Genomic DNA, 26,140 nt, shown 5'->3' on the forward strand with positions numbered 1-26,140 from the left:
CAGGAGAGGCAGTTTAAGGATTACCAGACACCATCACAAGTCTGCTTCTTCTGTTTTTCCTATGCTATTTAACCCTCATCCCGGTTGCCAACAAAATGTCAGTAAATTCAATAGCTTCCAAAAGCCTATGAAAACCATGTGACACCTGCAACAGCACAAGGAGGAGGAACAGGGCTCGCAGAGTGGTCCTCCTTCCTTACAACCTCGAAACTGTTTAATTAGGAAATGAGTGGAAAGCCATTGCAGAACCAAAGTATCACAGAGAAATAAGAGTACAACACGTTTTCCTTTTCAGCTATCAAATGGCTGTAGGGGGTTTTTTTCCACATTTGCAGCTATTGTTTCTCTAATTTTTATTAAATCTTGATGTATACGAGTTCCAACCATTTTGATTTCCACCTGCACGAAAGTTACATGCATCCTGCATGGTCTGACATCTCTTAATCTACAAGATTAGAGTTAATTCTCTGTTTTACCTAATTAATTCCACTGGACTGACCACACTTACTTCTCTCTCCAGCTAAGGGATGCACGCAGCTGCTCATCTAAAGCATACAAATTATCTCATAGCCTAGTTATGCTGCTGACACGAGGTCATGAAAAATGTGCCAACAAAACAGAATCCCCAGCGTTCCAGCAGACAACAGCGAACCTCATATTTCACTATAACTTGGCAATTAAGTTGGAAGAAATATCTCGGGAGAGGAACCGTTCTCCAGGATCTCAAGCAGAACAAACCGCTGCTGATGAATTAGCTGAGACCCACTGCAGAGCATAGGCAAAATGTGAAACATGCTGAAACTCTATGTTAACATTTCTAATGGCATAAATTAGGATTTCTGTAAGTAAGGTACAGGGAATGCGTCAACCTGCAGCACAAGACCATGCTGCCTTAGGAAAGCTCAGCACAATTCAGCATCGCTTCATCCTGCAAACATATGAAGCACCGTCAGCCTGCTGTGCATCCCGGCACAGGGCTCGGCTGAGCTGCGAGAGCCAGCGATGCCAAGGCTGTCCTGGCCCCACACGCCTTCCCCTGTGGCCACTGGTGGCTGCTGTCCCAGAGATGCATGTGCCCACTGGGACCACCCGTCCTGTCCCAACCTGACATCAAGACTTTCATGACCTGAGGTGGTACAGAAGTGGTTCCCACACCACATGCACACCAGCAGAGACCTGTAATGAGTCAATTAGTGAACGCTGGGCAATTATTGTTGGTCATCTTCCTGCAAACTGCAGGAAGGCAGCTGTGGCCTTTCCCCCTCCGCTCAGGGCAGACTGATGCATTACCTTATAAACACTTCCACAGCACCAGTAGGAAAAGATGTAGTTTGCTGACAGGCCACACAAATTTAATCAGAGCACACTACCTGCAGAAGACACTGCAATGGCCCAAGGAGCAGAGCAGGGTTCATTAGAAGTGACAGTGACCTCCTCCCGGGGACGCTGAGGGCAGGCGCAGCAGGACGGCTGTGGGCTGGCAGGGCAGTGGGTGCGGGGATCGCGTGGCTCCTCTCACAGGAGACCTGACTCCAGCTTGTCCCGGGCCATCCTCTTGCTACTGGATAGCAAAGACTTTTAGGAACAGCAAAGGGAGATGCAAACACCTTTTCTTTCAGCAGCCAGAGTTTACTTGAAAAAAAACCCAACAAATAAACAAACAAAAAAACCACAAAACCCAAAACCAACCAACAAAAAAACCCCAACAAACAAAAAACAAACAAACAAAACCCAACCAAACAAAAAACAAACAAACAAAACCACAAAGAAATTCATCTGGAAACTCCAGAGGGAATCAGGTCCCAAACCATTTAGGACAGCCTGGGTAGGTGTGAAACATGGTCTATTTGTCAAGCACAGTTTTATATTTCACCTGTTTCTCCATTAGGATAGGCCTGACATTTTATGGATATAAAAATATCCCACAGTTGACTATATCATCATTTAACCTCGTTTTTCCTTTCTAGAGGAGTTTCCTTTGAAGTTCCTCTGCTTATTTCATTACTGTCTTGGGATCTGGAAAAGCTGTTGTTATTTGAAACCACCAGATCTGGAATCCATTAAAGATGAGACCGAGCCAGGGAGCACTGGCATGGTACTAAGTACTCAGCCACAACAATTCAACCCAACTGTGCAAGAAAACCTTGATTGATTATATCCTCAGTAATTGCGTCTAAAACTATTTCTACTACCTCTAAATGAGAGGTAAGTAATTTGAGATAGCAATAACTTACTTTTTCACATGCATATCAACTTTGAAAAATTACTCTCTTTCCAAGAATGAAATCCACTTCTGTCCATCATTCTCAGAAAATCTACACTGCCCACAGAAAAACATACCAGCCACATTATGCATTATTCATAGGATTATAATGTTTCCTCTCCTTCCAAGAGCAATATAATTTACAGAAAAATAACTGAGAATGTAACACACAAGGTAAATCGAAGTATAATAGAGAAAAGTTATCTAGTATTACCTTTCCACTCTGATGGTGGAAGTTGGGAAAGGAAAAAGATGCTCCAGCATGCACAGCAATAGCCTCCTCATGAAGGGACGTGTGGATCCTGTACCCACATGGGGTGCACACTAGCTAAAAGGCACTCCTTTGTGTCAGAGATGGGCTGCTTCTAAGGGTACATTTTCAATAGGTGTTTTGACCTTGCCAACGTGAGCGTTCAAATGAGTCACCACGTTAATACATGAGCAGTTTTCTCCTGATGAGAGAACATTAACAGCCTTTTCAAAGACACCTTCCACCACAGGGAACAAAACAAACACTCTCCAGACACCCCCTCCCATCTTTCTAGCAATAACTGGAAATTACAACTACTGCCCACACAACCTGTTGCTAAAATGTTCCTGTGCCAGGCTAGCACAGCATTAGGATTATCTTCAAACGGGCTACCAGGACCTTCTCAGTAGACAGAGATTGTTACTCCAAGGATTTTTGACACCTCCTCAGTGTGCATTAGAAAAGTACTTTCTCACTTCCATTTTTTTCTGAAAAGAGCTTGCAGCAAACCACATCTTTTGCTGAGATACACTATTTGAAGCTCCTGTTTCTTTCAGAGGGGTAAATCAGGTATGTAACTATTTGAAAGTAACCAACTGATGGAGAAGAACAGAGAGAGACTGTTCCACTCAAGGAACCCACTGAGCCCTCAGTTGCAGGCATGTCCCACCAGAACACAGCAGCTCACTGCTGCTGTGCACACCCATGAAGTCCAACACGGGACAAGAGTCCAACCTGCTCGAACCCAACTCCCTCCAGGCACTCGCTGTACCAGAGCATCCCCAATCCTGCTGCCACCATGGAAGATGAATGTATCACATTTATTCATTCTGTGAAGACTTTCTTATCACTCAAGTGAACTGGGGATTTCTGCTGAACTGGTCACAGAAAGTTCTCCAACAGCTTACCTTCACTCCTCAATCTTCACTGAACTGTTCAGTTTGGGGACGCCCTGCGAAGAACTATGAACTACCCAGGTTTTCACATATCCAGTTTATGCCCAGAAAGCAAAAATCCCAGTCTGGCCATCTCCATTATCCCTTAGACACACATTTCCCTGCTGGGGCCTTGCCGTGCCCTTCCATTCTCCACGCAGCTGTAGCTTTAATTCCATGTGCAGCACACAGGGAGCACATGCACTGTGTCTGTGCTTCCAACATATTTCACAACCCTTTTTGGGAAATGCACCACAGAAGACAGGATAACATCTCGCCAAACATACAACTATTATCAATAAATTATTGTATCTGGCTTAACAGCCTTGATCAAAATTAATTACAATGCTAACTGAAGGAATTCTCGTGACACTTACAATGAATTACTGCCATACACGAGACGTCTTCCCAAACTTCAGGCTTAGCCCGTGCAACTTAGCTATAAGAATCCAGAATGACAGCCTGACCCAACTTTCTTACAGCCTCTCGCAGGTACCTGGGGACTCCCTGTCCCAGTCCAGCCTCCCGCAAACCCCGTGCCCAGGCACACACACCGCTTGTGGCTGCGGCAACAGGGACAAGGACATGACCATCTGGCCCATGTCCCCCGCTGGGGCATGGGGGACGATCCCCATCTTTCCCTCAGCCTGGCTCAGGGCTGGCTTGAAGTTATGTCCTTGGGATGATGCGTAAAAGCAGGCAATGATGATCAATTGTACAATGAAAGGAAGGAGGCATTTTGATGGACTTGAACAAAAAAGGAACTTTAGAAAACACTCTGTATCTGTTTAAAATTACATTAGAAAAAAAAAGTTATAATGAATGTCCCTATTTTCACAAAAGGATATATTCTCTTACTGTAAACTCTTGGCAGGCTGAACACTCTAGTCTACAGGATAACAACCATACATTTAAACTATCACTTCCCAATTAGACATAAATTAATAATTCACTGCCACAGGGGAAAACGAGCCAAGTCATACATCATTCTTACAGCAGCGAATTGGGCATGGAGCAGGCCAGCTCTGGTGGTAAATGGTAAATAATGCATATCATATATCAAACATTGCATGTAGATAGACAAGTTAATTTGATTTCTAGTAAAAAAAAAAGGACTTTTTAAGAAGTAAAGCATTTATCTCAACAGTAACATGCAAGACTGCCTTCACACATACACCTACCATTACATATGTCCATCATACAGAAAATATTTCTTAACAAGCATCATGTTTCAAGATCTGTGTGTCTACATGTATGTGCATATATACGCGTACATATGTATACACAGACACACAGAGAACCTTACAACTCAAAAAAAATTCACCGTGAATACATGGATATGGAAGTCTCAAAGCTTCCAAGAATAACATATGTATGCAAAGTTTTCTAAGAGGCTGATATGGGGTTGCCTCCTTATCGAAGTCTTCTCAGCCACATGCCATTTATTTGCAGGTTTTAGAAAAATTAAACACAATTCCTTGGCAATGTCCAACTGCTTTTTCATGTAAAAATGAAGCCACTCTCTACTGGAAAGTTAGCAAGTGGAATCAGCTTGAGAGGGTTTTTTTGTTTGGTTATGTTTTGGGTGGTTTTTTTAAACAAAGCATTAAGCTGTTCTTAGCAACCTTTGAGTTTAAAACATGAAAGAAATGTCTCTCTGCTTTTCTCCTTCCCCAGAGGCAAAACACTCCATACACATCTAAGCAATTCTCAAGTAACCTGTGCTCACTGGTGCAGCATGTTGATCTCCCCATCACACAATCACTCCTGAGCTACAATCATTCACTCACAGCTCCACAGAAGACTTGGTATGAACAGAAGATATTCAGACTGCAGAGCTAGAAAACTGAACAAACTTAGTCTATATAGAATAACACTTTCTTTTTTCTTAAGGTAGTTAGAAAAACTATGAAAATCACCTTGACAAAACACCAGTGATGTTGCATATTGATGTTGAGGTATAATGACCTAAATGCTCCCTACTTTTTCTGCAGTTCTAATAACACACTTTGATATTCAACCCTTTTCTACTCTTCCCTACAAACAGAAGATGGAAAGAAATCCCTTACGTGTTTTCCTGGCTGGTGCTGAAGGAACTCGTCAACCCACAGCGGGATGCAGTGAGATCCAAAACTGCACTCTTTGTAGCTGAAAAGGAAAGCCTTTAGCCAACTGGAAGTGACTTCTGATGGAAACTTTATGATTTTTCTTTTCCAACAGATTAATTGAAGGGAAAGTTTAACTTGACGTTTCATTCCGGTATCTACTGGCAACTGATATTCAGTGATAACTGATATGCTTGCAATTTAAGAGTAAAAGCTTTTCTCCTTCATGCAAATGGCATCACACATTTGGTATTGATAATGCAGAGGGATTTGGCCTGAATTCCAAATTATCTAAGGATCCAAACTCATGATACTGATTATTTTTCAAATCTTATGTTTTCTAAGATAAACTGGAGTTCACATTCCCTCATATTCCCTTGCATGTTTGAGCCCTTAGAAAATAGCTGTTTCATGTTTCAAAGAGTCTCTTTTTCTAATCACAAGGACTAGAATTCTCTTCTTTGTATTTTATTTTCATCATTCAAAATTCTCATGTAATCCACAGCTGAGAAATTATTGCAGATGCCACAATATCAAATACCTTTGCGAGAACTCCTTAACCCTCTGTAAATCAGTGCAAGGTCAGCAAGGGCTGCACACACGGCAGCCACCTTGCATAATGGTCCCTTTAGCGTCCTAATCAGCACCTAGGAACAAACTTCCAAATGCACATAGGCAGCAAGAAAACAGGCAAGCCCTGTGTTCCCAAAAGCACCGAATTCTCTGACACCAAGCCATGGAATAAGACAGTCCAAAACCACAACTGAGTAACCTGCATCCCCATCACTGAGCGAGTGCACCATGGTGCTGCTAACATCAACGTGTGATGCCATGCCCTGGCATGGAGCATCACCACAGACAATGATCTGCAGACAAAACAGCTTAAAATCACACTCCCAGATTATTCCTGTTCTGGGTATCACCATGTAGCTGTTGGCTATCAGGGGGAATAATGCCAGAGCCCAGGGCTCCTGCTGGCAGATGCTGTCAGTCACCGACATGACAAGGGGAGATGCAAGACACCACTTCAGGGTGTAGAGTAAAAGCACATTGGAGCAACCTTTTGCATTTCTGTCTATGGTTCCTGTGTGCTGCTCCCAAATAAAGCCAGCACTATTTGCAGAAAGTAAGATTGTCCTTAAAAAAAAAAAAAAAAAAGAGGAGACAACAAAAACCACACCAAAGGTCTTTGCATAACCCACACCTACAGGTGACTTAGGGCAATAGGATCTTTTCAGCAGAACCCAGGATGTTAGAGCAAAGACCATGATTGAAAATAAAACAACGATGACACTTCTGTCCAGTTGTGCTCTGGCCTGGACTGCTTGGTGAGAAGGGCAGGTGTGTCAGTCAGAAGGATCACAGCCACCCCACGGCAGGAAAACACTCCACACTCCAGAAATGGAAATCCCAAACCCAAACCACCTGCCGCAGTCCTCTGTGGGGTGGGCAGGACACATCTCAGTTCCAGTGTGTGAGGAGGGCTGGTACCCTCCTTCTCCTCCTCCTGCACTCCAGCAGCTCTCTGTGAGGAGCTGGGACTCGCACTCAAACTTCTCTGTTGTGAGCAGGGACATCTGGCTGAGAGGATGGAACTGGGGATTTCACACGCTGAGTCACAGCAGCTTTGGTGGCAGAGCATCCAAATGAGTAAAGAAACTAACACATGATTACAGCTCCAAACAAAGGAAAATAATTTGTCAGAAGTTGAAGGAAGTTTTGCCTAATTTTGCCTTTGGTCAAAAAGACAGATACATACATGGCAGGACTCAGATTTCTTTCTTTTTTTTTGACCAGCATATAGCCCATACAAACTTCCACTTCCAAATGAATGCTCTGGGAATAAAAATTAAGCCATTTCTAGAACCATATTTGGAAACACTGGATCATGCAAAGATACAGAGAGAAACAGTTCTGGAAGCTGCTGGTCTGGTGTTTTATCCCCCATCCCACCATGTAATACTGCACCCAAGCCACTCTGCAATTTCTGTAAGCAAGGCAAGATCCTGCTCCCACTCAGCACAGTTCATTTCAACTGGCCAGCTGGGTGTGGGGGGTTATCTTTGCCACCTCCTGCAAAGCAGAAATTATAAGTCATGTCCACACATAGCAAAGTTTAAAAAAATCTCACAGCAATAATTTACCTAAATATTTAAAATAAAATAATTTCAAAATATTAAAGGTAATTTGCATGGAAACAGATGCAATACTAAATGGGAATAAATTAACTTTTTCACTCTACTAAACAAAATGAACACAGAATCTGTACACATAAACAAAACCACACAGTTTGCATTGGAAAGACAGGTTAAAACTCCCAGGCTTTAACTCAAAACATTTTTTTATTAAAGTATGAATTCATTTATGCTGGAGAATAGTTTTCATACATTGTAAAGCAACAAGCATACTTTCAAGAGGTGTGGGCCCTTCTCAGTAAGTCTCCATGCTCATTTTACATGCTTTACACTGGACTCATGCGTACACTCTCACATACAAACATGTAGACCCACAAAACACAGACACAGCTATCTGCTTTGACTAGTTTTCTTTTAAGGCTTCTGTAAGGTGCCCTAGTGCCCCTAACATTATCATAATTACAAACGAAACTGCATAAAGGAGCAGCGTTACTTGCAAACTATTAATCTGCTCTCGGCCTTAAAAAATACCAAGTGAAACAAGTTTTTCCTTTTATTCGAGTTTTATTAAACATCTGCATTTAAGAAAGGCATGACTCTCTATATCTGTGAACAAGGAAAGATACGGGAATCTTAACATGAGCTTCTCAACCAGAACAGACGTTCAAACCCGACTCCTAAGGGACCATTTCCTTTGATTTTTACAGCCAGGCAGCCCTGGCTGTGCAACGAGGCACTACCAGCTCCACTCCACCAGGGCCACCCGACCAGCAACGTGGAGACTGGTAACGCAGAGTTGAGGCTCCCATGTTCATATCACTTCAGACCTGAGGTTGATGAGAAGTCACAGTTCAAACACTGACAGACCCGAGTGTCCCTCAACTCTTACCAGCGGGCGCCCCCCCAGCGGAGCACATCAGGGTTGGAAAATGCACAGACAGGGCTGCCGGCTCGCTGTACCCCTGGCCATCAGGGAGTATTTTTGCCCACCCTTTTTTGGTATCCTGCAGTATTTTGGTATCCTGCAGTATATAGTCTGAAACTGCAACTACTGGTGTTGGGTGAAATACGTGGCAGCAGGTATATTAAGAAAATAGGTACAATGAATAAAATAAAGGATAGCATATGATATAATGTGTACATACAAGCATCTTCTTTCATTTTTTATCTGTGAAATGTGAATTAATTGCAGAATGCCAGGCCATTAGTCTAAAAGGCTACGTATGGCTGTCTTAGCCTATGTATGGTCAAAGGATTTTTGTGATGCATCACAGAGAAAGACTCTTCGGGAACCATTAGGGCTTTCCAGGTCTGCTTGCTCTTGTGCATCAGCCCCCAGCTAGGAATGCCAGAGGAGCCACTAATAAAATTGACTGACCAGTCTTATAGGACAAACAGGAATGATTCTACTTCATGGTGTGCACCTGAAATACAGAGACAAGGAAGGGACAGTGATGGGCAGGTGAGAGACAAAGGGGAGGGAGCTTTTTTCTCACTTTTGCAACAGCAGCAGATTTCAATGTAATGTAATTACTTTGATGTTGCATATCATTAAGTACTGAATTGTTCTTTTGATTTTAAAAGCTGGTCAGACAAGTGTTTGGAAGTCCTTTCATTCCCCAATTTCAATTGTTGCTTATTCATTTATCAGCTCTCATTCCCTAGGCCATTTCTGCCTTTGCTGAACCGTGAATGAGTTCAGTCAGCCATCGTCAGATTCAAATTCATGAGACATTTCCTCTGACGAGCTGTTCCTGTGGATCCGGCCATCGCTTTTCATGCTGTGAAAAGTCTTCTTAAAGGCCTCCATCATGGCATGGGCCAGCTTTTTGGCCTCCAGCTTGCTCTCACACTCTACAGCATGGCAGTCCATCTGGTAGGACAAGTCATCGTTGATCTCCCTATAGACCCAAGCAAAGATGTTTGGACTGACGTTGTGGTCAGCAGTGCAGTAGGCTATACGTGCTACCTGAAAGGTATCCATGTGGACTGTTGCCTCGCCTTTGAGGTCCAGATGATGCAACCAGACTTGGAAGGGGCGAATTTCCAGAAGGGCATTAGCTGGGTAAATATCCTCCCTGGCGAGTGTGTGCTTCTTCCATAATTCAATGACTGGTTTCTCTGTGCAGCCCGACAAAAATTGCATCCCTGTCGTGGAAACCTTACCCAAATATGTAACCTGCAAAGAAGAGCAAAGATAGGTGAAACACAGCAGTAGAGTCCAGCATTGTTTTCTGCCATCCCAGGGAACTTTCTTTTGCCTGGAAAATAAAACAAACCCCCTTTCAAACTGTCTAATTTCCCCATTATATTCAGTAAAACAGTTTTCAAATTGCTTTCTAGATGTTTGCTTTTTGAGATGCTGACATCACCATTCAAACTCAGATATTAAAAAATGTTCATTTTCCTAATTTCAAAGGATTTTACCATCTTCAGCTCCCCTGGAAAGCCCAACTTTAAAGCCCATGACTGTATCTCTAAGCTCACGTTAACAAGTGCCAGTGGAGGATGCCTCAGGTAGCTCTGATGTTAACCACTTTTTAAAATTTTCTTCTTTATTCAGATTATTTATTTGCATCGTATTTCAAACATTTGATATTAGGGAGACTGAGACATTCCCAGTTTGATAATGCAAGGCTGTGGGAGGTCAGAAAAGTATGATCACGGCAGAGGATTTTAAACTGTCTGAAAGCTTTTTTCCAAAATGATCCTGGTTTTCCACCACTTCTGCTGTTTGTATTAAGCCAGGAATAGCTCAAAGCTGTTCAAAACTCTATCTTTGAGCAGAGCTGAGACATTTATTACATCAATTTAAGAAAATACGCTGCTAAAAAAAAATCTAGTAATAAATCTCCCTTAGTTTAATCACATCATCTCTGTGCTTTTCTGTCTGCCTCTTTTGAGTAAATATCCTGTTATTCAATCTGCACAGGAAAGCAAGGTGTCTGCTTTCCGTTGGTGTACTACCCTTAACATATTTTGTTCACCAAAAAAATCAAATTTACTGAGAGGTCCATATCAAAATTCTGTATTAAGCCTGTGCAGAAACATTCGCATAAATCTGAGTAGCTACTAAAGAGGCTTTCTGCTACTTACAGCTGAATGGAAGTTTGTTTTATCTGGGAGAAGACACTTTCTCTAGAAAAGACAGATCAATGCTACATAAATACAATTATGCAGATTATTCTATTTATTGCTGTTGCCAGAATGGTGCATTTAAGAACAACTATATGAAAGCAAGTCTAATTTGTCTCTTGCAGCAGTAACTGCTTGAGACAGAATCGCGTGTCTCTTGCTTGATGTCTTATAACCTCATGTGCATTTTACTCAAGGCATTTGGAGAAAAAAAAGTAATCACATGCACTTTCCAAATGAATTTCTTCAAAATTCCGTATTAAACACACAGTTCCAGTTATTTTTATTTTGTATATGCTTTAAGAAATGTAAAGAAAAAATATGGGATTTCCACATTTAAAGACATTTAAAAAAATCACACCCACAAGGAATACAGGATTTGTATTCCATGCAAACAAAATTTTCCACAAAAAATATTTTGCTGCAAGCTTCATAGGTTTTGCAAAACTCAGAGACCTAAATTAAGCCATAATTAAGGAAAAAGCTTACAACACATTATTGGAAGTCTGTGTGGCTTAATCATGTCTGCCAAAAAAGCAATTTCATAACACTGACATTTCAAAATGGGAAGTCTTATTCTACCTATAAATATTCATGCTTTGCACTGGGAATATGTTAAATCTTATAAAGCTTTATATTTTTCGAAACAGTGGGAAACACAACAGCTAGAACAGTTAACAAGGCAAGACCTACCAGTGTTTTTCTTTATTTTCTTAGTGATGAGAGTTGACTTCCCTAAAGTACTGTAGAATTACTTAAAAGCAAATCTCAGAGCTCATAGTTCCAGTCAAACACATACAAACAGCGCATACAAGACCAAAGAGGAATGTGTCTGCAACATACTGGGAGGTATTTCAACATATATCCACAGTCATATTGCTTTGAAAAGATCAAGATCAGTGTGCAAATTTGCAGATTCAGTATATTCTCCGAAGGTTCACTCGGCATCAGTTCATATCCACAAGCTAACACACGCTATAAATTAACTGAGCATTTGGGGTTAGATTCAAAGCCCATTGCAGCAACAGAAAGTCCTTCACTGACTTCAAAGAGATTTGCACAAAGCCTTTAAACCCTAAGGAACAGAGAATTAGCCTCGTGTTCATGCACTTTGTCATTGCCCAAATACAGTTTTCAATCCCTGGCCACAGGAGAGATGCTGCCACCACCGCAACACTTTGGTCCCCCAGACACTTTTTGCAGAAGACCGGCATCATTTGGAGCATGCAGAAATGAGCTCCCTCATTACTACATAACAGTAAACGCAGGAAATTGTTTCATTAGAGGCTTGTCTGTAAGAGGAAGCTGTTGACTGTCGCAACGGCATGAGGAATGGGCGAGGGGAGGAAAGCAAAGGCAGCTACATCCCACTTAGGAAGCATCATTAAAGGTCTTCCCAGGCAGGTAGCGCTGCTGAGCTCAGCACTGCAGATTCACCCCCAGCACACAGAGCATCAGCTTCGCAGCAGAAACAACTCCCAGGTGATGCTCAGGACACCTCTGGCAGTGGAGGAGCAAGACTGGAGCAAGCTGTCACACGGGAGTGTAAACTGAGTTTAATGTTCTCTCCGTTCCTTCTCTGCCACTAAATGCAACCCCCTGTTGGCCATCAATCCGTGCGTGGCCTGCGTAAGTGTGAAGTTACAAAAAAATAACCGATTTCCTCACAAATAAACTATTTTTATTTCATGTAGAAAAGCAGAAATTTACTCTGAAAGCAGCCAAGGCAAAAGTAACTAATAAGAAGGGTGGGATGATGGCTTGTTTACCAAAATGGGACATAATGGTCTGATTTACTGTCCCAGTTCTGTCACAATATCACTGTGTAGGAACCTTTGGAAAGTTACTTACTTTAACACCACTTTGCATCTCCATTATATAAATTCCATTTTCCTTTGAGGACACATTCATAAATATTTATAAGTGCTTAGACATTACAACAAGGAGTTCACAGGAGAGAGAACAAACAAAACCTTTGGTTTAGAGTCTCTCCCATACTGTGTCTTACACAGAAACATCAACACCTACTAACGTTCTTATTTTTTGTTTCTTTTTAAACAAATGATCATTTTTTTCCTAGTTGAGATACAAGCATTTCACAAGAGTAGCATTACCAAAGCTCTTAGTGAAGACAGATCACTTCCTGGTCCCCTGCTAAATACAGAACAGGGATACACAGGCTGGTGAGACACCTTGAACACTGAACACAAAAAAGGCACCATCTTGTTCAGAACAAAGTTTTCTTCATTATTAAATATCAGCTACATGTTATCCATTACATGCTAATCCAATAACTGGCCAATTTAATAACTTCGATATTAACATTTGCATAATTGCAAGGACAGTTCTTGTATGAACTAAAACTGGCAAAAGAAGGATTTATAGGGCACTTCTCACTGAGCTCCAAGTTACAAGGTTATTCCATGAGCAATGCTCCCTGCATCTTGGCTCCTACCTCATCATGTCTCACAGCACACCCACGTTTATTTAAATGCCCAGAAACCACATCCCACACACATCATTAGAGTAAAGCTATCACAGTACAATCATCTTCCTTTCCGATTCCCAAGTTTGCCAACCAAAGATGAAAGAACAGGTTACTCCTTTCATTATCAGATGGAGAAGAAAATTATTTTGAGGCAAAAACTCCCACTGGTGGTCTTTTCCATTAAAATCCATGGTGTCTCATCAGTGTGAAGCCAGCAGGAAGTATAAAAAAAATAATTTCCGCTTTAATACTTGTAAGAATTGGATGTGAAGGCCACAGAAAGACATTATTGTTATTTTTATTACTAGTGCATGTGCAAACACACACTGAAGAAGTGCCTGAACAGAATCAACTGTAGAGCCTCGTTAACTAGAGAATAATTATTGGCAAGGATTGGCGATAGCTGTAGCTCGGGCTGAAAGCTACCTCTGTGACAATACAGCCCTGACCAGAAGCCAGCCCTCACCAGGACTGAATAATGCTTTTCCTTCCTTCAAAACACGGGACAGAGGTCACTTGGCAGCACACATCAGTCCAGGAAGATGACTTGTGACAGCATGGCATGTCCCACAGCAAGTGTCATCCTATACACATCGAGGCCATCAGCCACGTTCCCTCCTCTCTAGCCTCAGCGCAAAGCAGACTAGTCACAGGTTGCAACATGTAGATTATGATCAAGCTGTTGCAGCCTTTACTTGCTTTGGACACAGTATTTTAAGTAAGAAAAGGAATGGAAAAGCCAACTCAATGCCACTATGTTAGCCTTAAGCCATATATGCATTTCATATCAATCATATCATATCATATCATGTCATGTCATATCTTCTCCCAGAGATAGGAATATATTTCTTCATGGCACTTTCAGTCCTTTGTTTCGTGTGTTCCATCTTTCCCATGGATTTCTGCAAGGTACAACTCACAACAACTTCTTGTGCATGTTAAAAATTATCCACATTCTTTGCAACCTTTCTATGGCAAACTGGCATTTTCCATCTGATCCTTTGCTTCCCAGCAAGCTGCTGTCACCCAACATGACATAAAATACACTTGTGGTTTCAGCACTTCTGTGCTTGCAAACATTTAAACCTTTAGCAAAAGCCAAGACACTCTGAAGAGCTCCTTATTTCACCCTAGAGACTTGCCAACAGCAATGTCAGTATCTGACAAAGCCGTCCTCAACAGAAAAATGCTGTGCCTTTGCCCTTTCATAACACAGCTACAGCCATCTGACACGTAGAGATGTCTTATGTCAAAGGACATGAAGATTAATCGATGTCATCTTTCATTCATCGTCCTGGACACACAAAAAAATTTGAGTATTTTGACACTGTTGTTTTCAACCCCTTTAGTCCAGTAACATGGAGCAGAAGTATCTTTTAATAACTAGGCTCAAGAGCTTACCAACTTTGAAAAGACCAATACAGCAGCCGCCACAGACATTTTGGCTTCTAGCACAACACGATTTGTCGGCAGTAATAAGAGGGTTTTACTTTTCACACTCAATTCTTTATCATTGACCTCACGTTGTTTACTCACAGCTCATATGAGATAAAGAACAGCTTAGCTCCTGCATGTGTCGATCCGACTTCAGATCTGACTCCCCTGTGGACCAGAAGTCCATACGGCTCCTAACTCACAAGCCTCAGTTGAGCATCCGAAGTTAGGTGGCCCAATTTCTTTTTCTCCCTCTGTTCCCTGGCCCTGGCCCATAGATTATGATTGCTCCAAGAAAGCAGATCCAAGTTGTAAAGATCCACAATTGCTACATTACATGAGGGCAGATGCTCTCTTGGCACAGGAAGCTGGCACAGGAACACGTATGCACACAGGACTGTGAGCTCTCTCAGTGTTCAAGACCATGATCAAAGGACCATATGGAAAATTAACTACTTAGTCACTTCTGTAATATAAGTATTTCTTCCACACCAGATAATGAGGCTCTTGGTCAACAAAATTAACAAAGAAAATAAAAAAATTAAAACAAATAGAGCACAGAACTTGAGCCAGCAGGTATTTACTTTGCCTATTCACAGACATTGGAGGATGCCCCGGAGGACTTTGAATCTTATGCAAATCTTAGTAATAGGTGACTGACTCTTTTGCTGATCTGTGCTTTAAAATAAACATGCTTTTTGCCTCCAAGCTGGTCTAGTTGCAACTGATTATGTTTGACCCAGGACAGCAAGATATTCCTCAGTTAAAGGTAAGGCAAGTAGAGGTAATGAGATGTTTCTTTCTGAAATCAAAAGAATTTTTCCTCTGGCAACTTCATGGCATGTGGTGAAGGAAAAAAAAACCTCTTGGAAGGGCCTGTGTCAAGACACACAGGTACAGACCCTTCAGTCAGCAAGTAAACTATCAGCTTGTCCCAGCCAAGCAAGAAGGAGCAGCCTAAAGATCAGGTAAACTCACAAAAAATATTTAAGAGGAATTCAGAGGAAACTTGAAGAAAGGAGCAACCAAAAGCAGGTTTGGGAAGACGCGTGCGCGTCTTGATACGAATTGCCACTGGAACACAAATAAACAGGCAGAAACTCTCTGGGTTAGCAATACAAAAGCACACGCAGGACGAGAAAGCCGAGGCTTCACCCAGCCTCCACGCACATGTTGTCAAGGCCAGAGCAAAGCTCAGTCTCCGCATCATTACCAGGTCGTGAGAACTCTGCAAGCAGCTGCTACTGAGAAAACCTGCGCTCAGGCCGGGGAGGGTCAGGGCTCACCAGAGGGTTGCACAGTTTTGAGTGCATAAACTGGATTTTTTTACCCACAGCAGAGCTGGGATACGAGCAGGACAGGCCTGCAGCAAGCTGCCCCATAGCTCAGTCAGTCATGAAGCATCTTTCATTTCAGTAAAAGCAAATTTAGCTGTAGAGTCATTTGCCACATCTTTAATTAAGGCAAACTCGGTGCCAGTCAGGGTGCCTGTCCCGCCGCACCAGCTGAGCTCCCCTTGTCCTCAGGCGCAGTGACTTTGCCTCGGGCTGGCGGCTTTGGGATGTAGAGCCAAAAAATGCTTTTTGGCTCTGCGGGAAAAACAAAAATATCCCAGACATTCCATTGGATCACTGAGCAAATACCGTAAACTGCATTCAAGCAATGATTGCTTAAGTAAGACCCAACAAACTCAGTTAAGGAAAAAGGCTGCACAGTTTCCCTCTGCCTGTCACTGCTCCCTCACCTATGCTGCTCACCATCCAGCCAAAGCCTTCACAGCACAAACACGAGGGTCTTTGTGGAAAACGCAGGGCTCCTCAGCACTAACAAATACTCAGTAAATGCACTAACATGGCTTACAGAAAGATGTGAAGAACTGTTCTATTTTGGAGACAAAATTCAGAGGGAGTATAGACTGAGCTGGGCAACCATTTAATGGAAAATAACCATCAACTCTGATGGCTGGTCTCCAGTTTAGGAGGGAGAGAAAAAAAAGTCAGTAGTTAACGTCTGATTTATTCCAAGGAATTAAAGAGTAGCTCCAGAAAAAGCTGGAAGCATCAGCACCCCTTCAGCAGTTAAGTCAACAGCCAGCATCTGACTCCTTTAGTAGGAATAAAGCTCAACATAAGTTTTAAAACAATGCTAACATTCTCCCTCGAAAACAAAAATAACAAACAAGCCCAGCAAGAAATGCATTCAACTCTTCTTTACATCTTCAGAACTCCTTCAGAAAAACAACCCTGGGCAGCAGCTGCTCCTTGCTTCCCTCCGTCTGTCCCCATGGCCGCGCTCACAGCAGCCCTCCACAGGTGCCTTTATTTTCCCACATGTTTCCCAGCTGTGACCATGCAGCAGATCCTGCCTTAGCTCAGTCCCAGGAAGGGTTCACCGCACAAATAAGGTGTAAAGTGATAGCGTGGGGCAGTCACTTTGGACATAACTCAATCCTCCAACTAAATCCCTTTAAAGGACACAAAAGCTGTGGTTATTTTTAACCCATCATTATTCTTCCACGCGTTACAGCCTCTGTGCTTCCAAGAAGCTGTAGCAGGTAAAGAAGGAAGAGCTGGGGCACTATGAAAATGCCTTTTCTTGAAAAATGCTCATTCCCAATAGAAAAAAAACCCCATATTACCAATTTCACTGCTGCTTCTGAGCTAGCCTAGGAAAGCTCTTTAACAGAGCAGCAGGCAGAGCAGATGAGTTATCGTGGTGTAGGGTGGGTGTCCCAAGGCCCAGTCCCATATCTGCCTGGGCAGCATCTCGGGCACAGGACTTTTCTGACAGAGGGCAAACCTCATCCACTATGGACCTCTCATTCCTCAGATACCCAGCAGGACAAGTACTCCAGGAACTGTGGATGACAGACAACAAGCACAGGGCACATGTCTGAGATCCTGTCCCAGCTCTGAGCGAGACACCCCAGAGCACACAGACATCCCAGAGCCCCTGTGCACGCCAAATAGAACCCCAGCCATCCCAGAGCAGAACCCTGCCAGGCCTCCTGCTGATGGCACATGGGGAGGGGAGCAAAAGACAAAAGCGTCTGCAGAGTCCCCACGGCGGCAGAACTCTCCTTACCCTGCATGACCAGCCCCATCACCAAACCACACTGTGTGGGAGAGAGAAGGGAAAAAACAGTGACATTCGGCAAGTTTAAGATTTAGTAAATAAATGTACTGGAAGAGAAAAAAAATTACCCTTGGTGGCTTAATTTGTAAGCTCTGAGAAGAACAAAAGCAAACAAGAAAAAACCCACTGGCTCTCCAGGCCAAATGGCCAGTGCAGGATAAATAAGGCAGCAAGCAGAGTTCTCCTTTGGAAACACAGCCCTAAGAAAGGCAATAGTCTGAGCTTTTCACCTTTCATTACATTAGGCTGCTGCTCAACAAGTCTCTTTATGAACTATCCTGGGTCTTAAAGTACTGTCCTCAGTTAGACCGAAGAGCATCTAACTTACATCCAGCAATCAGAAGTCTCTGGCTAATTGGCAAAATGATTAACCAAGTCCAAACACAAGCTCAGCGAGAGCCAGCAACCTCTGCAACCTCCCGTTAACAACAAAAGGATAGCCCCTTGCATGCCATTTTCCACTGGACAAGCAGCTCTGTTTGTGGTTTGGCTTGTGGGGATGAGTCTGAAAATAAATCGAGTGGAACTGGCAAACTGCAGCTAGCTTGCAGTCACAGACACCTGGGTCCTGGTGTGAGTGGAAGATTTACACTGCACTATTTAAAACTCAAGAAATCAATTTAATTCTAGCAGCAATTTTAAAATGTTGTAGTGCAAGACACAACTGAATAAACAAATACATCGATCATATACAACCTCAGCAGGGCTGCTGTACGCCCTACTGTATAAGTTGATTACTTTTACTTACAAATATTTTCTTTATGTTGTTATTTAGGTTACTTTCTTCCTTTGTCTCCTTTCATTGCCTCACGTAACTTCATTTCTCTGTGCCCAGTTACCACTAGGTTGAAATTAATTCTTGGGTAAGCCAGTTCATTTCCCATTGTCCTTCTCAGGGTGAGGAGAGATGTGGAGGCAGCCAGGGAAGTGAGAATAAAACCAACCCACACTGCAGTCAGTAGTTGCAATTACTTGGAGTTTCCTTCACACAAAGTCCTTCCAAAACCTCTCTTCTGCCACCTCAAAACCTTTTACTTTGAGAAAGCAGCTTCTGCCAGGAGAAATAAGTTTGTATAATCATGATCTCCCCTAAAACAGACATCTACCTTCAGATTTATTTTCAAATTACACACAAACTTTTCTCCCTACACATTCTTTATTTACATGAGGTTGAAACCGAACATGGAAATCTGATTAAGCAACTCATCATGTTTCAAAAAACTTTTCAGTGCTGGGCTCCTCACAGCTGGTGTCTCAGAGCAGAGGGAAGGAGCCCACTGGCCGAGGGGGGGAACAGGCTGTTTGCTTTTACTTTGTTCCCCTTCCTTTCCAACCCACAGAAAGCTCACTTTGGCACCAGTCCTACAAAAACTTCTCCAATTGTAATGGAGCATGCAAAGGGCGAGTACAGGAATGGCTATATAACTTGGGCCACCGTTTCCACCAAGGCATGTGCATTTTACATGCTCTCCAAGGCTTTGGACACTGGAAGTACTCCCAGAAAGCCATGCAGAGTGTACGTTTGTCAGGATCTTTTATGGCTACGAGATCTGTCCTCAAGGTTCCCTTCTTTCAGCATTCCCCATGAGATCCTTGTATTTCCCCTTTACTTCTTCCTTTTAAAAGAAGGTGCCAAGTAATAAAACTGAACAAAGCCTGTGTTACTAAGATGTTCAGTTCTGGAGACCAAACATCCCAACTGCACTTGATTCCTGGCACAACTTGACAACACCTGAAATTAAGAGCAAAAGGGAAGGCAGCCAGCTTCAGGGACCACCGAAGATGACTACAAATTGGGTTTGTATTTCCAGAGAAGGCTCAGGCCTGCATTACAGGAAGAACAGAAGAGAAATAATGACAACTAAACCATTTCAGTTCTTCTTCCCCCTGAGTGATGCAAGACCAGTAACATTAAAAAAAAAAAAAAAAAAATTACGAAACAAACCACATACATGAGAGACTCCAAGAAACAGCGGCAGTTACTCCTTCTGCTATCCTCCACACACTGTAAATTAAACATATTCCCTAAAGAGAACAAGGGAACACAGAAATATCAGCCACCATATAAATGTAACATTATCTGCACCTGCAAAGTCTCTTATTAAGGTATTCAGCCATTAGTTTTACATCTCCTTCATGCATCACTATGTGAAATGAGTTCCACGACTAAGCAAAACCCTTAGAGACTTTTCCAGCTCTCACAAGTTTTATTGTCTTCAGGAAAAGTCTAATTCAAAGAAGAAACACAGTGCCTACACTGGGATGGAGATTTTACACTGCAGCAATGAAAAACAGACCTTGCATATTACAATGCAATAGAAAGCATTAAATACATTATTAAAAAGAAAATGTGTTTAAACAACTCTTTTTATTGCTAAATGAATTCTTAGATAAATACGTCTGATTTATCATTTATGTTCGTGTTATCAAATTCTGGATCAGGGCCAAGGCAACACAGGGTCTGCAAAGACACAAAAAACAGCGTCATTGCCTCTAAGGTTTATGACACTATATCACACCTTAACCAAAAATTTCCCACTCAACAATGCAACAGTATGTTAGCAGACTAAACAAAAGATTTTAAAAGAACAAATATGTCCCATAGAGTATAATGATGGAAGACAATGATACAGTTTTAAATTCATTTCCAAAGCCGTGGTTCACAGTGGTCCTGTTTTCACAATGGATTTAGTGCTGGCCTGTGCCTTCAAAACAGTTTAGATTTAGATGATATTACCATTTGGTTGAGGGAGCTTCTTTCCTTTTCTGGCTAATTTAATCACAACATCACCTGTGTGCCTCTCCAAAAACAGCTACATTGCCTCCAACCCATTCTCTTGGCATGTGTTTCAGCTCTAAGGCGATGAGCGTACAGAGCAGCCAGAAAGCATAGTCTGTAACCACCTGGAGCAAAAAACAAGACACGGAGGCTTCTATGGTGCTGATTTAAGCCGAGACAAAAGGAAAGATCAAGCCTTGGTTTGGAGCACCCGGAGTGTGGCACTCCAAAGTGGAGGTCTGTCTGGAGGAAAGAAGGGGAGAGGGGCAAAGGTCCTCTTCTCTGGGGACAGCTCTTCTTACCACTGCTGCAATTTAGATCATAGCTTGCACCCAGTACAATTCAGATGGCTGCAGGTCAGACTCAGTCACTATTCACACCAGTTGTAGAGCAAATCCCTAGGAGCTCCCTTCATATCCACAATTCATCTCTCTGGTATTACAGAGGCCATGGCTTTTACAAAGGGCAGATAATTCATTTTCATAGTTTCCACTGGCCTTGAAGTTGACTTTGCAAAGACAAAATCTATAGTTAATAGCCCCGCTGTTGATCTGTTTGACGGACAAACCGGTGCAAATTTTAGGGAGCAAAGGAAAAAAAGAAACTACTGATGATGGAAATAAATAGACCTTTCACTGTTTTTGTTGACACTTATTGTCTTTGTACAACAATAAATATCTGCAGTTAAAAATATAGTAATCAATGACATTATAAAAAGGCCCCAGTCTTGCAGTTCTCAGTTAAACAAACCAAAACTGCCATCTTGATTTAAAAAATTGTTCCAATTTATATTTGCAGAGGACTTCTGTATTTGTATGAACAGTAAAAAGAAAGGATATAAAGATACAGTAGCAAAACAGAACGGTGGGATCAATACTGATTCAGAGCAACCACTGAACTTGCAGAGCATCACATTAATCTACTCTATGTAGCTTTAGGAGAAGTTAGGGTAAAAGAAATACAACAGCAGCTCCACTCATCCCTCTTTTCTGTCTCCCTCTTCACAGCCTGGCAGCGGCTGGGACCACAGGGCCAAGCTGTAGGGAGCAGAGACCCCACCGGGGGCTTTGCGCTGCAGCTCAGGCACCTTTACTCCAGTTGCTGCTTGGCCCACCTGGGGACAGAGGGTCAGGTCTGGGTATAGCAACAATAACTCCCTGAAATCATCTTCAATGTGACAACAGAATACAGCTTCCTAAAGTAAAGAACGTTAGAGGCTGCCTATGACATTGTCTCTAAGTAAAATATATCCATCCTACAAAGCGCAGGCTGTTCCGTAGCATAAGCAGCTCAATGAGGTCTCACCACTGAAAAGTTAACATGTTGCTAACTATGACTGCAAATGTATCTGGTAAAAATCTCAGAAGTCTGATGACTATTTTCTGTATAAACAATTACTCAAACACCTTCCATGAACAAGGTGTTTCATAGGTCTGTAACGAGTAAGTACTTAGTCTTAGCCATTTATCATCATCCTACACGTATAATTTTCCATATAGTTATTAAAATTATTTAACAGAATAAGCAGGGGTTTTTTAAGAGCTTAATAGTTCTTGATCATATCAAACTAAGAGTCCAACCAGTGCATAATACTTTCTCCAGTACTTTCCAGTATCAGACAGAAAGGGAAGAATAAAAAAGCAGGGTCCGAACTGACAAAGCAATGGCCAAGACTGGAATAAACTGCCCACAGGGGAAGGTTTCTCTTCAACGAACAGCAGCAACCAAATATTTCCAGGCATTTCAAGAAAGCCCATGGGTTTAGAGTGCTCTCTCCCTTTGCTCTGAGATACTGACAGAGATTTTCAAAAGCGCACGGATAGCAACACATGCCGAGCATTTTAAGAAAAGCTGATCACACATTCAGTATCTAGAAATATGAACAGAAATTTGGCAATAGATATCAGTGTGTGCATTAACAAATGAGGAATTACTTGTCTTATAAAGGTCCGTAGCTTTTCCCACCCAGGCTGAAGCAAGCAAAGTCAAAACGCTCCCATTCCTAAGGAGCCTGATACAATGCTGGTATGGGACACGGTTGTACTTCCACTCACAGGATTAGAGCCCTTGCTGAGCCTCTCTTAACAGTCTGGTTTCCTACTAAAGCTGTTATTATATTGGTTAAATAGTTGTAAATAGAAAATAACACATATTTGAGGTTTAATTACACATGAGCTTAAATATGACAGTACAACAGAGCGAAAACAGCATTTTGGGTAACATACAATTTACTTTATGCTAAAAATGTAGATATTTCCAGTAAAGGCACACACTATATTATTTGTCCCCTATCATCTGTCTCTAGCTTTCCACGCTTTTCCTCTGTTGCCTCCTCATTAAAACAAGTTGGTATCTCTCGTTGGGCCAAAACCAAGTAGAAGATTCTTTAATTACACCACAAACCCAGAACCAGCACTGAAGTTCCAGCCATGTATGCACAAATCAAATCTGAACAGGCCAACCTAGCTATTTCTGTGGGGGAAACCTTATTTACAAGAAAACATCCTGCTTCTACAAGACCTCTCCCCAGTCCCTCCATCCCGTTCTCCCCCCCCAGAAAAGAACCAACCAAACAAAAAAAACCCAACACACCACAACCCTAGTATTTCTTACGCTAGACAAGGGCAGCCAGGACATGATGTTTCTTTGGAGGATCTTGTTTACCTTTGCTTTGTCAAGGAGAAAAAGCTGAAATAGAAGTTGGTCCCTACCTTAAAAAACAGGTACTATGGCAGACAATACAGATTATAATTTGTCTTTATGTTTTGTCACCAGCAAGGTAAAATTTTTATTTTAATTTAAAAATTGTAGATACAAAACAACTGTATCATCCTTCTCACAAAAGCACTGAAGAGAGATTATTAAAATCTTCTCAGTTAAAACAGCACAAATGAGGCAGTCCCTCCCATGGCAGCAAGATCGTACAATATGCACTAGTGAACTGGAGCACAGCCCTTCTGGGGATGAACTCGCTAACGCCCAGAAATGGTATTAATGCATCATCTCATAATGCCTGTGACAGCCTTAGGTTTCTAAGATGCCAAATTGTTCAGCAACACACATGGACGGCTTCTGATCTGCACGCCTAAAGTGACACTATGCTGTTCTAACAGGATATGATATACATATATATATGTACTACAAAATAATTCCATTGAATTATTTATAACACCCTTCTTCTCAAAAAAGCATTTTGCAAGCTGTATCATTAAAATATAAACAGCAGCTGCCTACACGTCCCTGTATACCCCAACTCCAGAGTTTAGAAAAGGAGGTGATGACTACTATTACCGAGAAAAACTGCAAGGGCAATTTATGAAGGAGCAGTGTAATAAATGGAAATGGAAAGTGTGCTTTAGCAGCCACCCTAACAGTGCTACCCTTGCAAAAAGAGGCACAGTTTTCCAATGACTGCAGCACTTAGGACAACGTCTGCCTCATTTACAGTGTCACTTGGAGTGGTGTCTCCCAACGGCATGGGGGAGCACCACCACCTTTATACCACCACATCTGCTGCACTCCCGTTCACTTTGCAGAACAGGTCCTGGCTACATAAACACCCAAGAATCAGTACGTGCAAAGGAAAGGTGCTCATGAAGCAAGGTAACTACGCTACTTCCTTGCATCTGCCTCCTTTCCTGCAGGCCCTTTGCTTCGCTTCCTTCCTTCCCTCCCAGGAAAATGCAGTCCCAGCGATGGAGAAGTGCCCCACCAGCACTGCCTGCAGCAGCTGGGTGATGGGAATAGGTGTGAGCTGCATCTGCTTGGGACAGAGCCCGGACAGTGTGGAAGCTACGAAAACCACAGCAAGTTGGAACTTTACATAGGGAAGACTGGAAATGCATGGAACAGGGAAAGAGGAATGACGTGACCCTGAAAAAGTTCTTGCTGGATATGTAGCTGTTTCCAGGGTGGATCGCAAACCAGAGCATGATGATGCTCCATGGATGATCCATAAGGATAGCCCTAGGCTCCTTGTAGCCATTCAGATGAAGTTAATCTGGTCATAAAACAATAACTAGAATAAACCCTAAAAGGTTTACCCAGACATTTTTAATTTAAGATATTGGGAAGAAATTTTAGAAGGTGAACAGAAGAAATTCCATGGAGCAGTCCACAGAAAGTGCATCTCAGGGGTGGGTCGTACCATAGAGGATGCAAGCCAGAAAGGCTAATAAAAATAGAGAAGCTGTGAGATCCCAGCAGATGTGCCACCTGTGCTCTCCTGGAGGTGGTCCAAGAGGATGACGGCACAGTACCACACGCCAAAGCAAAATCTACTCTCCATTATATAAGTCTGCTGCACTTTGGAAAAATACTCAACCAGCACAATTAGATTTATCAAGTGAGAACTTCAAAGAAGGCAAAAACCACTTTGGCTACTACTTATAGATTGGATTTGGACTTGTATTACAAACTGACTGGAAGAGATCAGGAAATCAAACACTTCTCTGATGTAGAGCACAAACTGCTCTAGAGTTTCTTTTTAAAAGGAAACCAGCCTTTTCCTTTTATACCTTAGACAAAGGAGACATAATGTCCTTTATACTTTCCAACTAACACTTAAACTCTTACACAAAACACTCTCAGGTATAACCAAGATCTTGCATTTGAACTAATTAAATCAAGGATGCAATGGCAAGAACAGGTTTCGTCTTGCTTGTGTTCTTCTCCAATTCCAGCAACTAATCTGCCACCTTCAAACACTTTTTTTGAAATGGAAATTATGTAAACACGCGCTGTAAAAGACAGAACAGAAATTTGTATCCAAGGGTATCCCGCAAGAGTGGAAAAGGAGATAAAGCTCTGGGCTTCGCCAGGCAGCACAATTATTATCTTAGGCCTGGAAAAATTCTGCAAGAATCAACAGAAGACTAACACAACTCCTTCCACGTAGATGGATAAAGACACACACAGCAGCTTTCATAACACTCATGACCTTTATTTAAGTACACATACAATCACTCTCCTTGATCATTATATAACCTGTTAGGGAATGCAAATTCTTGTAATCCCAGTTTTTTGCTACTTCATATGCACTTTTCAGCATATGATTCTCAGATGAACAAAGCCCTGATTGCAGCTGAAGGCCATTATCACATGTGTAGCACTGCCAGAAAACCAAACACCTTCTATTCTGAAGACCCATTGATTCCTGGTTAAAAGGAGCTACTACTCTTTTCCAACAGATGATCAGCTTGAAGTTACTAAGAAATTACTTCTCTTTTTTTTTTCTTTTTTTTTTTTTTTTTTAAATCAAAAGCTGGACTGTTGTCTGACTCATAGCAAAGCAACAGACAGGAGGAACTCACTAAGGTCACAGAGCAAAACTGACCTTGGGCTTTCCAGAGCTCCATGTCAGCTCACATGGATGTATCACGCACTTGGGCAGCAAAGCACAGCAGAGCTCTTGCCCACTCCCCTCAGAGGGACTGCATGCAAAAAAGCAACAGCTGAAAGGAAAATGTGATTTTGACACCC

The 26,140-nt window shown here is 42.2% G+C and overlaps 1 protein-coding gene across 2 annotated transcripts in view; it reads right to left on the reverse strand.

Annotated features, from left to right (window-relative positions):
* Positions 1–9,372: 9,372 nt before the first annotated feature.
* Positions 9,373–26,140, reverse strand: part of PID1 (phosphotyrosine interaction domain containing 1) — an 86,247-nt gene continuing 69,479 nt past the window's right edge. For both annotated transcript variants that reach the window (XM_065640167.1, XM_065640168.1), the window contains exon 3: positions 9,373–9,867. In XM_065640167.1, the coding sequence (XP_065496239.1) occupies positions 9,391–9,867 (477 nt within the window). In that variant the 3' untranslated portion in view covers positions 9,373–9,390. The remainder of the gene's footprint in view (positions 9,868–26,140) is intronic.

This window comes from Caloenas nicobarica, chromosome 8 (assembly GCF_036013445.1).
Source record: "Caloenas nicobarica isolate bCalNic1 chromosome 8, bCalNic1.hap1, whole genome shotgun sequence".
Taxonomy (NCBI): domain Eukaryota; kingdom Metazoa; phylum Chordata; class Aves; order Columbiformes; family Columbidae; genus Caloenas; species Caloenas nicobarica.